The sequence below is a fragment of the Nomascus leucogenys genome, chromosome 17 (assembly GCF_006542625.1).
Source record: "Nomascus leucogenys isolate Asia chromosome 17, Asia_NLE_v1, whole genome shotgun sequence".
Classification (NCBI taxonomy): domain Eukaryota; kingdom Metazoa; phylum Chordata; class Mammalia; order Primates; family Hylobatidae; genus Nomascus; species Nomascus leucogenys.
In genome coordinates this window covers 84,684,528-84,698,520 of record NC_044397.1, presented here as the reverse complement: position 1 = coordinate 84,698,520, position 13,993 = coordinate 84,684,528, and the positions used below count along the sequence as shown (strand labels likewise).

Sequence of the window (13,993 nt, the reverse complement as noted above, 5' to 3'; positions counted from 1 at the left end):
CTGGCCTGTGATTCAGACAGAAGGAAGGCAAAGCAAATTTTTGTTGTGGGTGATATTTATGAAAGTTACTTGTGTTAGGCAGAATAATGACCTCCTAAAAATGTCCACATCCTAATCCCTGGAACATGCGCATGTTACTTTATTTGGCAAAAAGACTTTGCAAATAAGATAAAGTTAAGGATCTTGAGATGGGGGGTTATTCTGGATAATCTGCGCAGGCTCAGTGTAATCAGAAGGGCCCTTGTAAGTGAAAGAGGAAGGCAGGAGGGTCGGGGTGAGAATGATGCAGCCTGAGAGACTCCACTGGCTGTCGCTGGCTGTGAACCCACATCAAGAGACAGAATTACAACAAATTTAGTCATAGATCTAATTGGCTTTTATTTGTGATTTATGAATTAAAGCAGCTCCACTCTACAAGTACAGTGATAGCTCCCCCTGGGCAATACAACACAAGAACAGTGGGTTTTGTCAAATCGGAACAAGGAAACAGAACCGCAGAAATAAATACCTTGGTTAACATCAGATTACTTCAGGTTACTTTTTTGTAAAAGTTAAAGTAGAGGGGACTTCTGTATTATGCTAACTCAAGTAGACTGGAATCTCTTGTGTTCTTTTTTTTTAATTGGTTTTAATTTTTTTTTTAATTGGATCTATCTGCTTCCTTAACATTTCAGTTGGAGTATGTAGCATTTAGCACCACTGGCTCTATGCGCTCACCTAGGTGAGAGTGTGACCAAATCTTAAAGCATTAGTGCTATTATCAGTTACCACCATTTGGGGCTTTTATCCTTCATAGGTTATGATGTTCTCCTGATGACACATTTCTCTGAGTTTTGTAATTCCAGCCAAAGAAAGACCATGCACTATTTGATGGCTGGCTGCATGCAAACATTTAAAGCTTTTAGAGAATACACTACACCAGGGAGTATGACTACTAGTATGATTATTAGGAGGGTAATACCAAGAGTTGGACTATGCACCTTAGGCAAGATGCAAACCAACTAAAATATAATAAAGAATGAGCCAGATGAGTGTAGCCATTTTAACCAAGCAGCACATTTGTTAATTTCTACAGCTTAGTCTCAGTGATACCCATTGTATTTAGCCATGTTCAACAAGAAGTGTCAGAAACTGCACGGACTCCTCCCTGTTCAGCTGGTAGGGAGCAATTCTATTATTTGGCATTGCATGGCTGGGTTAAATTAAAATAGGTAGTGAGAACAGGTGAGTCTAGAAGTCCAACTCTGAAAAGGACCACTGTACATTTGAACACAGTTGTGTTAAAGATGCTGCTAATGTCAACCATTGGGTGGACTAAAGGTCCTCTTATTTTATGTAAAATGTTGGGATTGACAAGATAGATCTGACACTCTGTTAAGTTACCCTCTGAAGCTGCTTCTTGTGAAATACTAATGACAGCATTATCCTGCCAAGTGAAAGAGTCAGGCATAAGCAAGGACAAATTAAAAGCGGGTAAGAGCCTTATCATGATGAGGAGTCTTGTTTTGACATCTGGGGAAAAGTTGTCCATAGTGTGAAGCCGTGAATTTCTCACCATGGTTTGCAGTTTGACTGTCTCTAGTTAGGTGAATTCTCTGAGTGGCACACACCTCAGGCATGAGGGTTTTCCCTTTAAATTTTCATTGAGTTGTCCATCTCCAGCACACAGGGCTTGGAACAGAGCAGACCTTGTTTTTAGTGGTTCCATGGGATAAAATGGGATTGGAGGAGCTAGAAGAATTCAGGATCTGGTCCAATCTACAGGTGGATAATGAAAACTAAAAAACAATAAGCAGAGCTGTGGTGTCATAACGGGTGTACTATAGTTTTTTTCAACGTAATTTTTCTCTTCATAGGCATTTCTATTTCTACCAAAGATAATCCCGGTAAGACATATTTGTTTTCCAAATAAGTTTAGTCTCATCAAACTTGGCCTCATTCTTTATATAAGTGCAACAGGAGTAGCAGTTGACCACATAGTCTTTTTTTTTTTTTTTTTCCTTTTGAGACGGAGTCTCGCCCTGTTGCCCAGGTTGGAGTGCAGCTCACTGCAACCTCTGCCTCCCAGGTTCAAGCGATTCTCCTTGAATAGGAGTATAGGCCTACATATAGGCCTATGTATGCACTCCCAGGCTGGAGTGCAGCTCACTGCAGCTTCCCCCTCCCAGGTGGAAGAGACCCACCTCCCAGGTGGGTCAAGAGATCGAGACCATCCTGGCTAACACAGTGAAACCCCGTCTCTACTAAAAACACAAAAAATTAGCCGGGCATGGTGGCGGGCACCTGTAGTCCCAGCTACTCAGGAGGCTGAGGCAGGAGAATGGCGTGAACCCGGGAGGCGGAGCTTGCAGTGAGCCGAGATCGATTCTCGATCTCTTGACCTCGTGATCCGCCCGCCTCGGCCTCCCAAAGGGCTGGGATTACAGGCGTGAGCCACTGTGCCTGGCCCTCTTTGGCTCCTTAAGTAGGTGAGTGAACTAGATTTTAGGAAGGTAATGAGGCAGTCATATGCCAGAAAGATTCCAACCTTACAACAAGGAGTCAAGCAGGATATTGAACAATTATTGAGGTTTATGGGAATGGAGAGACTGACACAAGTGAGAGATATTGAAAAAGGATTAAGAGGCTTTGACAATGTATTGACTCTAGGAAACAAATGAGCAGAGGCTGGGGATAATTATGTCTAGGAGACAGTGGGGTACAGGGAGCATGAAGACCAGGAAAAAAGAGACCTGCAGGAATTAGTGCTGAGAAGCAGGAGTTTAGGGATAGAAGGAGGGGATCCAGTCCCAGATATAAGTGAAGAAGTTTTTTCCCTCTCCCAAGCATGGTGGTCAGCCCTGCAGGAAACATGACAAGAGGAAAGGCCATCATACCTGCCAGTCTTCCTGAAATACCAAAAATACACCAGGGCTGCTATATCAGAGCCACCCTGGCCAGCACTCCAATCATGATGCCGACAGTGGCCACAGCTGAGAGGACGGGGGCACTTCCTTGTGGGAAGAAAAGAGAAGGAATGAAGGTGATGTTATTCTACAGTGGGGTCCCCAAGAACTAGCTGTCAATATGAAGCAGTCTTGACTTGTTCCTTCAAGGAATACACTAGTTTTGTGGGAAAGTTGCAATTTTTTTTCTCTCTTACCACCTTTGTAGGTTGGTGATCAGTCTTCTGTCAATTTCATCCTGTTCTTTCTGCACTCAGACATTTTTGAAGGCTTTGAAAATTTGAGAAAGTCTGATTGCTATTTTTGCATGTCATTAGAACTTTCTATACTTTTATGGTTGCATCTTTTTCTCAGTGTCTCAGTTGTGGCAGCCATAAATAAGAGCCTGTTGGATCTCTATGGTGGGGACTTGATTGACAGAAGGCCCAGGCTAGTGCATTCTGAATTTACCATGTTCTTTGCACAGAGAACTCACTTCTCATGGGCTCCCACCACGGGAAAGAAAGCAAGCCCAGGTCTGTGAGACCCTGCTTCACTCTCATGGGTGAGGGGTTCAAGGACTCCCCATCGGTCTTGGGGAAACTCAGAACTGCACTGCTATCTAAAACTTCCCTCCTTCTCTTTCTCCTTCTCAGGAATCAGATCTGCATCGTGGTCTGAGGGCTCTCTTAGGCTCTCCTCTCACTGCTGCTCCATTTTCCCTCATGGCTGTTTTCCCCAGTGAATTATCTTGCACCTCTAATCCCATCTTGGCTGCATCTCGGTGGATGAAAGCTAACATACCAGGCTTGATTCTTTGCACTGTTTTTCCTCTCTCCCATGTTTAGCCAGTAACCATGTCCTAGTGGGTTTCCATTTGGTGCTTAGCCCTCACCGGTCAACTCAGTGTGATGGTTAATGCTATGTTAGCTACTGTTGAGGGGCACGTCCTAGCTACCAGGCCCTGTGCTACGTACTTTACCTGTATCTCATTTGGTTTATACAGTAACCCTCTTGGGTAGACATTATTTCCATTTTACAGATGAAAAGACAGAGGCGTAGAGTGATGAAAAAACTTATCCAAAGTCACATGGTTAGCGACAAGTGGATTTCGAATTGGACCCTAGGACTACCTGACTTCAGGGTTAATGGTAACAGTAGTAATAATAATAGCTAATATTTGTGAAGCTTTTCTTTGTGTGTGGCATTTTGCTGAAGGCTTAACCAAATGTTACATTAAATCTTCAAAACAATACTATGAAACAGGCACTGTTATTTCAATTTTCATTTTTTCCACCCATTTCTTAGTGATGAGAATTATTGCAATTTTCAGTTGAAGAACTGAAGGCTCAGAGAAGTTAAGAATCTTGTACAAGAAATTGATAGTGGTAAATACTTACATTAAAGTAAAGAGAGACCTCAAATCGACAGCCTAACTTTACAAATTCAGGATATAGAAAAAGAACAAAATCAACCCAAATATAGTGAATGAAGGAAACAATAAGAGTTATAATTGAAATAAGTAAAACGGAGGCTAGAAAAACAATAAAGGGAGTCAATGAAACCAAAAGTTGGTTCTTCAAAACGGATCAACAAAATTGACAATCATTTACTAGGTTGACTAAGAAAAAAAGAGAAGATTCAAATTACTAAAATCAGAAATGAAAATGGGGGCATGGTGGCTCACACCTGTAATTCCAGCACCCTGGTAGGTCAAAGGAAGATGGTTGCCTGAGGTCAGAAGGTCATGACCAGCCTATGCAACATAGGGCGACACAGTCTCTACAATTTTTTTTTTGTAAGCTAGCCAGGCATGATGGCACATGCCTGTAGTCCCAGCTACTCAGGAGGCTGAGGTAGGAGGATCACATGAGCCCTGGGGGTTGAGCCTGCAAGTAAGCTATGATCAAGCCACTGCACTCCAGCTTGGGTTGGGTTACAGAGTGAGACCTACTCTCAAAAAAATTGATGACATTGCTACCAATTCTACAGAAATAATAAAGATTAAAAGAGTGCAGTAAATAATTGTATGCCAACAAATTGGACAACCTAGATGAAACGGACAAATTCCTGGAACACACAAAAAAATCTGAATAGACCTATAATTAGTAATCAGATTTAGCCAATAAAAGCATTTGACAAAATTCAACATTCTTTTATAAATAAAAACACTCTGTGAATGGAAGGAAACCACCTCAACATAACAGAGGGATACTCAATGGAGAAAGACTGAAAGCTTTCCCCATAAGACCAGGAATAAGACAAGGATGCCTGCTTTCACCACTCCTTTTCAACATAATATTTAAAGTCCTAGCTGGAGAAATTAGGCAACAAACAAACAAACATCCAAATTGGAAAGAAGTAAAATTATCTCTGTTCACAGATAACTTAAACTTATATGTAGAAATCTCTACAGGATTAGAGTTGTTGCTGGTGACGGAGGGCTTGGGCAGCTCCGCTGTGCAGATAACAGAGAGAAGATTGCCCTGTGTTGCACTTTTGATTCCTCTGCAGGCATCGTTCAATCAGAGTTGGCATCTCCCACCCCTCAGCCCACCCAAGTCCTTAAGATCCCAGGGCAGGTGTGTGTGTGTCAGAAGATGGATGCATGAGGATTTGAGGGCTCAGAGATCATGAGGCCACCTGCTTTGTGTGGGGGAAGCACGGACTTTCTCAAATGTGAATAAGACAGAAGCATTGAGTCTTGGGCAGATACAGGACTGAGAGCCACAGCCTCTGGCACCTCTCCTGTTTCTTCCCTGACTGGCTGACTGCCTGGTCTTTTGGGGTACTCACCTGGAACATGCAGGTGCTATTTCTTTCAGCTGCACAGTCCCACACCACCCAGCCAAGGTGTGTTTTTTTCTGAGGCTTTGCTATTTAAGGACATCCTGGAGATGGGTGACGATGGGGATGGGGGTTTGAGCAGGAGACCAGAAGCAAGTCTAGAGGTGAGTTCAGGGGTCAGGCTGTGGGCCACAGGTGGGCAGCTCTGCCCAGGAGTTTGATGGGAGCAGAGTTTCATTTTGGGAGGAAGAAAAGAGTTCTGTGGGTGGATGGCGGTGATGGTAGCAGAACAACGGGAATGTGTTTAATACTACGGACTTGCACACGTGGAAGGGTTAAAAAGGTAAGTCCTATATTAGATATATAGTGGCTGGTAGTCTTATCCTCTCTATAAATACACACTTTTTGGCACTGCCCCTTCCCTGCCATGCAGAGTCCCCATGGCTGAATCTCCCTGTGTCTCCAAGTGTGCATCACTTGCTGTCCTCTGTCTTGTGTCCCATGTGCTGTGCCCACAGCCTTATATAGTCAGTGACTTCAGAGCCAGGACACAGCTCAGCAGTCTGTCCTGAGGCTCCACGTCTTCCCATTTTCCTGCAGCCTGATCCAGGGGAGGCTTTGGTGTCAATTAGCAGCTTGATTTAGCCTGATTCAGGACAGACACCTGGGCACCTTCTCCATATGCCCCGGTTCCACCTTAGGTGGCTTCAGGGTAGGGTCAGTCAGTCACTGGGGGCGCTGGGAGCAGAGATGGGGGCAGAGTCTGAGCTGCTCCTCCATCATCCAAGGGGCTTCCTCTTCTCATTTAAGGAAAAAGTGTGAGCTCATTTCAAAGCCTCCTTGTCCCTTGTAGCTTATGGAGTAGGTAAAAGAACACAAAGAAGTGACAGAAAGGGAATTGTTGGTGACAGAGAGCAGCAACTTGACCCTGAGGACCCTTCCTCCTTTTTTCTCTGTGAAGCCCCTTTCACTACACAGGGCTCAGGGCTGAGGGAGCCCCCTCCTCTCATTCCAGGATGGACCCAAAGTCAGACATGAGAAATCAAAAAACAAAAAACACAAAAAACAAAAAAACAAGGGGAAAAGAGTCTGCAGAGGTGAATTGGGAGGGTTCAGGGGAGAATTTGAGATTTGCTTGTGCCCCTTGGACACAGGTTGGGAAAGAAAATTTCTTCCTGGCTCTTCTCTGAGAGCCAGACTCCACCTGAAAATGTGATGCTAGTGCTTCATGGATCCACTTACCAGAGACTGTGATCGTCGTGACTGTGGTCCTATTGAGGCCAGTGGCTGAGTTATGGGCTTGGCATATATAGGATCCGCTATTATTCACAGTGATGTTGGGGATAAAGAGCTCTTGTGTGGATTGCTGGAACGTCCCATTGATAAACCAAGAGTACTGTGCAGGTGGGTTAGAGGCTGCGTGGCAGGAGAGGTTCAGATTTTCCCCTGGACGGTAATTGGCCTTTGAGGGGGAAATGGTGGGGGCATCCGGACCATCTGGAGGAAAGAGAATAAAGCCACAGGTGATGTTGTCAGAGGGAAGCATAAGTTCCTGGCCTGTGGAAGGGCCACAGTGTCCCCCTGAGCCATGTCACAACCCTGAAGTCTCAACCAAACCCCCGCTATGTCCCCTGAGACAAAGTCTGAGACATTCACCTGTTTCTCCCGTCAGAAAATGTGAACCCCGAGCCTTAAGGACATCCTGGAGATGAGTGATGATGGGAATGGGTGTTTGAGCAGAAGTAGCACAGGAGACAGTCCCTCCCCTCCCATTCTTGGTCAAGGCCTGGGCTGCCCAGGTTTGCTTGGGGCAGGAAGTCATGGCCAGCCTGGGTGAGGGTCTGAGTCCTTAGACCTGAGAGGGACTGAGAGACCTGGCCTCTGGCTGTGTGGATTTGGGCTGGCAGCCTGGGCCATAGAGGAACAGAAGATACTCACAGAGGACATTCAGGGTGACTGGGTCACTGCGGTTGGCACTCACTGGGTTCTGTATTTCACATTCATAGGATCCTGCATCATTCTTTTTGACGCTGAGTAGAGTGAGGGTCCTGTTGCCATTGGACAGCTGCAGCCTGGGACTGACCGGGAGGCTTTGACCATTTACCCACCACAGGTAGGTTGTGTCCTGAACCTCAGGTTCACAGGTGAAGGCTACAACATCCTTGTCCTCCACGGGTTTGGAGTTGTTGCTGGTGATGGAGGGCTTGGGCAGCTCCGCTGTGCAGAAAACAGAGAGAAGATTGCCCTGTGTGGCACCTTTGATTCCTCCACAGGAATCTTTCAATCAGAGTTGGCATCTCTCATCTCTCAGCCCCCTTGAGTCCTTAAAGGCCCACGGCAGGTGTGTGTGTCACACAACAGATGCATGATGATCCGAGGGCTGAGATTGTGTGAGACCACCTGCTCTGTGTGGGAGAGGCACAGTCTTTCTCAAGTGTGAACTGAGCAGCAGCATTGGGGCATGGAGAGACACAGAACCCGGGGTCACAGCCCCTTGTGCTTCTCCTGGTTTCTCCCTGACCAGCTGCCTGCCTGCCTTCCCTTGGGGTCCTCACCTGAAACATTCAGGTGCCGGGTCTTTTCAAGCTTTAGTCCTACTTTGCCCCCCTGGCTGTATTTTCTGTGTGGCTTCCTTTTCTGAGGACATTCTAGAGATGGGTGATGATGGGGCTTCTTATTGTCCTTAAACCCCAAGGATACTGTGCGGCCTGGCCTGGGATTGGATGTTTCAGCAGAAATAACACAGGGGACACCAGGGGCAAGCCTGGAGGTCAGTCCAGTCATCAGGCAGTGGAACCACAAGGTGGGGCAGTTTTTCCCAGGTGTTTAATAATGACTGACTTGAGCCTGTGACCCCTAAAGATAGAGCAGAATTCAGAGAATGATCTAGAAGACAGTGAGGGGGACAGGCAGAAGCTGCCTGAATTTAACAGCGGAACCATGTTCCTTTTCTTTGGCCTTTACTGTTTCTTCTCCCTCTGCGGAGGGCAGGTGAGGACCCTGTGGCTCTCTCTATAAATACATGTGGATGTTTGCAAATGCACAGCTGAGTGGTGGAAAAGGGGAGCATGAAATCCTGCAAATCTGACTCTCAAGGACCACGTGTGTTTGACAGATATGAGACAGAAATTTGAGAAGAAGTTTTGCAAATATTTTCTCCCATTGGACATTATGCTAAATGCAATAAGTCACTCACAGGACAGATACTGTAGGGTTCCACTTATATGAAGTCCCTAGAGTAGTCACACTCATGGAATCAGAGTAGAACCATGGTTGCCAGGGGTTGGGAGAGGCAGAATGGGGAGTTAGTCAATGGGTGTGCACTTTCAGTTACACAGGATGAAGTTCTAGAGATTTGCTGTACAGCTTAGTACCTATAGTTCATACGGATTGAGTATTACTTACGCATAAGGCTTAGGACCAAAAGTGTTTTGGATTTCTGACTGTTTTTGGATTTTTGAATATTTGCAGTAGACTTACCCATTTAACATCCTAAATCTGAAAACCCAGAATCCAAAATGCTCCAGTGAGCATTTCTTTTCAGCATCACTTTAGTGGTCAAAAAGTGTTGGATTTGGGAGCATTTCAGATTTTGGATTATTGGATGTGGGATGCTTGACCTGTAGTGCTGTAATTTGCTTTGAAAAATTTGTCAGGAGTTTAGACCTCATGTTATGTTCTGAATATAGTACAAAATAAAAGAAATTTGGGGGAAACATTTAATTTTTTCCGTAAGTGGAGATTGTTACTAATGGCCTAAAGATCGAAGATCAATGGCTGGAAGTAGTATTTTTCTTGAGAACATACTAAGGTTTAGGTGTGCTGTGAATTCCAGCAGGATCATATTGTCCTCAAATGAAGATGCTGAAATTGGTTTGAAATTAGCAGCTCCCTGAGTAGAGAGAGGCACATGAGTCCTCTTAGGAGGATAGAACCAGTAGGAGAGGAAGTCTTAGGTGTGTGTCAGTTACATAAAGGAAGGAACGATGCCAAATTAGAAGTAACGTGTGTTATGTTAGTAAATTTAGAAAGAGCTCCCTGCCCGTAATTCCTGTGCAGTTAGGCAAATAGGGAAGGAGCCCAAAACAGTCATGTGAAATGCTTTCTTCCTCTCCTGTTAACCTCAGAAAACACAGTGAGAGTTTAAGTTCATCTAAACTGGGCAGAGTCTGTGTGAGACTCCAGTGGCTGGTGCACTTCTCAGTCCAAGGGACCCCACCTTATGACAATGGCATCATCATGAGGACACAGTAGTGTATGTGGAATGAGCAGCAAACCCATCAGACAGCACCTGCCTGGCCAGCTCCACCTGGGGAAGGTCCTGGGGAATGACTGGAGGATGTGAGCCTCACACCAAGATGAGGACGGAAGTCAATGGGTGAAATTAGCCTCTGGGCCTTGGGGAAAGCAGACTTGTCATCCTGCCTCTGACTCCCTGGTGAGTCAGTAGAAACTGTATGGAGGAGTCGCTTGTCCCTGTCCCGTGGCCTGTTCCACATGTCGGCCTCACTGGAACAAAGAGCCCTGGATGGGGACACAGTGGAAGCTCGTTCTCCTGTTGACTTGGGGACATTGGCTCGTGATGGAGCCTGGCAGGGGCGGCTGCTTCGGCTGATTTCTGTGCCTTCCCTGTTACCTGGGAGGTGGGCCAGTACACAGCGTGAGCGGGAAGGGAACAGGACAGCCAGCCTTGTTAGAGAGGTTTTCTGGGGAAGCCCTAAGGGTGGAGGAAGCTGTGCAGGGCAGGGCATCCCAGCTAGAATGAAAGGGGAGGAAAATGAGGGACATAGAGGAGCAGAAAGAGCCAGAGATACCCATGGCAGTGAGCAGTGGGGGCTACAGTGACCTCAGAGACCTCAGGGCCCAGGAGCCTCTTGGCTGCCCCAGACCAGGACCAGGGAGACCTGAAAACCCTCTAATGACCAAGGAACCCCAGAGTCACATGAGATGGGGTAGGTTTAGGGACAGGGGTTGAGAGGGATGGAACATGGGTGTCAGTCCTTGAGGGACAAGAAACAGGTGTGGCCAAAACCTCATAGGATTCTGCATCCAGGAGCTGGTCTCTAAAGAGATTATGGATCCTTTTTTCATTCCTTCTTCCTTTCTTCCCTTCTTCACGAGAGAACTCCTGAGCGAGCGTGTGTCTCACTTTGCGCCTGTGCTGGTGCAGGGTGTGAGTGGGGAGAGAAAGCAAAGTCCTCTCCTTTATCCTCCCATGGGAGTGACACCAACACATCGGGAAACACAGGATTTCAGGTGCAGTGAGGGGACTGTGGATCGAAGGGAGAGGCCTGGACAATCCCAGCACTGACTCTGTTATTTGAGGCAGGTGATTTAGTTCTAGAGTAAAACTGATTAATTCTCTGTTTGCTTCTTACTTTCCAGACCAGAATCTCCACTTCTGAGCTGCGGATGCACAAGACAAAAGGAAGTGAACCCATGACTGGTCTCAGGTCTGCAGAGGCCTAACAGCAAACAGCCCCATCCACCCCCAGTTGAGGAGAGGAGGGGGCTGTGGCTGCAGACAGACCTCATGTGACTTCAATCTGCCACCTATGGCCTGTTTGACCCTTGTTAGTGACTGTCTCCCTGTCCCTCAATTTCCTTTCAATAAGTAGGATAAGTGCTATTTGGCTGTGAGGTTGTTTGTGAGTTAACCTCAAAATATTTACAATTACTTGATCTCAACTCTGCACAGAGGAGCTGCTCAAATGAACAGCATCTATGATTATTTGCTTCCAAGACAGAGGGTCCTGGGCCTGATCCCTGGTGGACATGGAGCTGCCAGGAGCATCCTCTCTTCTCTGTTCCTCCCCTTGGGGACTCTGAACTTCCCAGGGAGTAACCTATGTCTCCCAGGGCAGTGGGCTCACGCACTAGTAATTTTTTCCATCTGTCCTTTCCAAGCTGAGCCTCAAGTGAAGGAGGAGGCCCTATCCTCAGCTAGATGACGCTCTGGGTGCTCGGCCCTGGCTGGTGACCAACTCCAGGAGTCACGGCCCTTGGATAGCTCACATCCTTGCTCCCAGCCAGCCCTGCCCAAGAGGCCGCCACACAGCCCTGGCACAGACTCCCCAGGATCACCTGGAATCAGGAACCAGGGACAGGGCTTTGTACAGGGGCTCAGTTCTGGGAAGAGTTGAGCTTCTCTCTGAGGATTCCAGGGGGCCCTTCACAGGCCAGGCCCTGACCCAGTTCTCCAGGGTCTTTCTCAGGGTCAGGTCCATGGGGAGACAATGGGGTGCTTGTCTGACACTGACCTCGGCCTGCTGAGTCCCCCCATCAGACTGTCCTTCCTCTGCAGCGAGTGTCTACAGGGTCTGGATCCAGGAAAGGAATTCTGATCTGTGGAAGTTTGTCTCCCCCATGTGTGTCCTGCACTAAATGTCCAAACCCTAGCACAGTGTGTAATGCAGAGAGGGCCAGAGGTACAGCCCAGGCCTGACAATCCCATATGTGGGAAGTACAACTGACCCCCAACACCCAGAGGTCATGGGGAAGTACTCACGGTATACACGGAACTGTCCAGTTGCTTCTTCATTCACAAGATCTGACTTTATGACTTGTAGGGTGTAGGATCCTGTGTCATTCTGGGTGACATTCTGGATCAGCAGGGATGCATTGGGGTATATTGTCTCTCGACCACTGTATGCGGGCCCTGGGGTAGCTTGTGCAGTTCCTATTGCATATGCTACGATTAGACGGTTGCCATCCACTCTTTCCCCTTTGTACCAGCTGTAACCAATACGATTCTGGGGCAGATTGCGGGCGAGTAGAAGAACCTCCTTCCCCTCTGCAACATTGAACGGCGTGGATTCAATAGTGAGCTGGGCAGTGGTGGGCGGGTTCCAGAAGGTTAGAAGTGAGGCTAGGAGAGAGGAGAGAGTATCGGTCAATATTGGGACCTATGCATTAGGGTGGAAAAACGGGGCCCTGGGTCCTGAGCAGGTCTCTTCACCCCTCCACCTTGGAGCGTGTGTGTGTGTGTGTGTGTGTGTGTCCGTCCTACTGGGTCAAAGTCAGCAATGTGACACCCGCATTCCTTCAGCACCTCCGACCTTAGCATTCCCCTGTGTGGAATGCTCTTCCCCAGGGGTCTGCATGGCTCCCTCCCCACTGGCCTCAAGTCCTGCTCACATCAGGGCACCTTAGGGAGACCCCTCCCCTGACACCTCCTCTGGAGACCCTGGGTCTTTTCTTTCTGACCTTTCCCTGCTCTGTTCCTTCCAGGGCTCTTGTCAACACCTGACCTCACATTCTAGATCTCTTTGCATGTGTGTTTTCCTCTTCATGACAGCATGAGCTCCGTGATGACTGACACTTGTCTGATGCTTGTTGTATGCCATTGACTAAAATTGATTGCAAATACTTGTGGATGAGTTAATGAGTGTACCTGGTGGTTATTTTTCAACTTCTGATTGGTGAGTAAGGGCAGCGTTTAGTGCCCTCGTTATATTTTTATTTGGAGTGTCACCCTGATGCAGTTCTGATTTCTATCATTTTTCTCTTTTTTCAAATTGTAGTGACAAATGATGATTAACTTGGAAAACATGATCAATTGATTTTCCTCCCTTTTATCAATCATAGTTTAGTGTGACTTTCCTGTTGTGACCCCTGTCCCTCTCTGGTGTTCTGTTTCCTCAGGCTTCAACAGAAGCCCTCTGTCCCCTCTCAGAGACTTGTTCTCCCCAGGAGACCCTAGCCAGTCTCTGTGCTCCCTCCTCCCATCCACTCCCAGGGAGTCCTCCCCTCACCTGTGAGCAGGACCTCCTTCCAGGGGATATGCACTCTGCAGGGAGGGGCTGAGGGGAGCCCCATGGTCTCTGCTGTCTTCTCTGTCTTCCTCTGTGTAGAGGAGTTTGAGCTCCAGGAATGCTGTAGTCAGGGCTGCTGTGACTGTTGGCTCCGCTGTCCTTCCTCCTTCTGTGCTGAGCCTCCTCTCAGGGCAGGAGCATTTCCCAGGGTCACATGGGTCATGGGTGTGGTCTCTGTTCAGGAATCCTCTATCCCCTCCCCTCTCTTTTCTGTCTCTTTTGTCCCTCCTCTTCTTCCTCTTCCATTTATATTCAGTTCCCCAGAAGACACTCTGAGAAGCAAGCTTGTTTGGACCCCCGTTCCATAACAGGATGACCCGCCCTCCCCAGCACGGACCTCTGCTGTGTCTGGGCCTTGGGTCTGTCAGCACCACACAGAGAGTCCCTGGGGTCCTCAAACCTGGTGTTATTTTCTCCGTGACAGAGAAGCCCCTCTATGTGTGCAGGATGTTTCTAGTGTTCTCACAT

At 47.3% G+C, this 13,993-nt stretch overlaps 1 protein-coding gene across 2 annotated transcripts; it reads right to left on the bottom strand.

The window, feature by feature from the left end:
* Positions 1-644: 644 nt before the first annotated feature.
* On the bottom strand, positions 645-13,638 carry LOC115830969 (carcinoembryonic antigen-related cell adhesion molecule 6). Of its 2 annotated transcripts, XM_030797143.1 has the most exons (6): positions 13,466-13,638; positions 12,220-12,579; positions 7,650-7,928; positions 6,954-7,208; positions 2,877-2,993; positions 645-1,758 (listed from the first exon to the last, which is right to left on the bottom strand). In XM_030797143.1, exons 1-5 carry the CDS (start codon positions 13,527-13,529, stop codon positions 2,917-2,919), a joined length of 1,035 nt encoding a protein of 344 aa, XP_030653003.1. In that variant the 5' UTR covers positions 13,530-13,638; the 3' UTR covers positions 645-1,758; positions 2,877-2,916. The 2 variants fall into 2 exon arrangements, with proteins under 2 accessions (XP_030653003.1, XP_030653004.1); XM_030797144.1 differs by lacking the exon at positions 645-1,758 and having other exon boundaries at positions 2,917-2,996; positions 6,942-7,208; positions 13,466-13,529.
* Between the last annotated feature and the right edge of the window lie 355 nt (positions 13,639-13,993).

Excerpts from the sequence above, each read along its gene's own strand:
- LOC115830969 (XM_030797144.1), bottom strand. The coding sequence starts at position 13,529 with ATGGGGCTCCCCTCAGCCCCTCCCTGCAGAGTGCATATCCCCTGGAAG. Across the intron at positions 7,929-12,219 it reads TGGACAGTTCCGTGTATACC|CGGAGCTGCCCAAGCCCTCC; the intron begins GTGAGTACTTCC and ends TTTTCTGCACAG. Across the intron at positions 7,209-7,649 it reads AGTCACCCTGAATGTCCTCT|ATGGTCCGGATGCCCCCACC; the intron begins GTGAGTATCTTC and ends TCTTTCCTCCAG.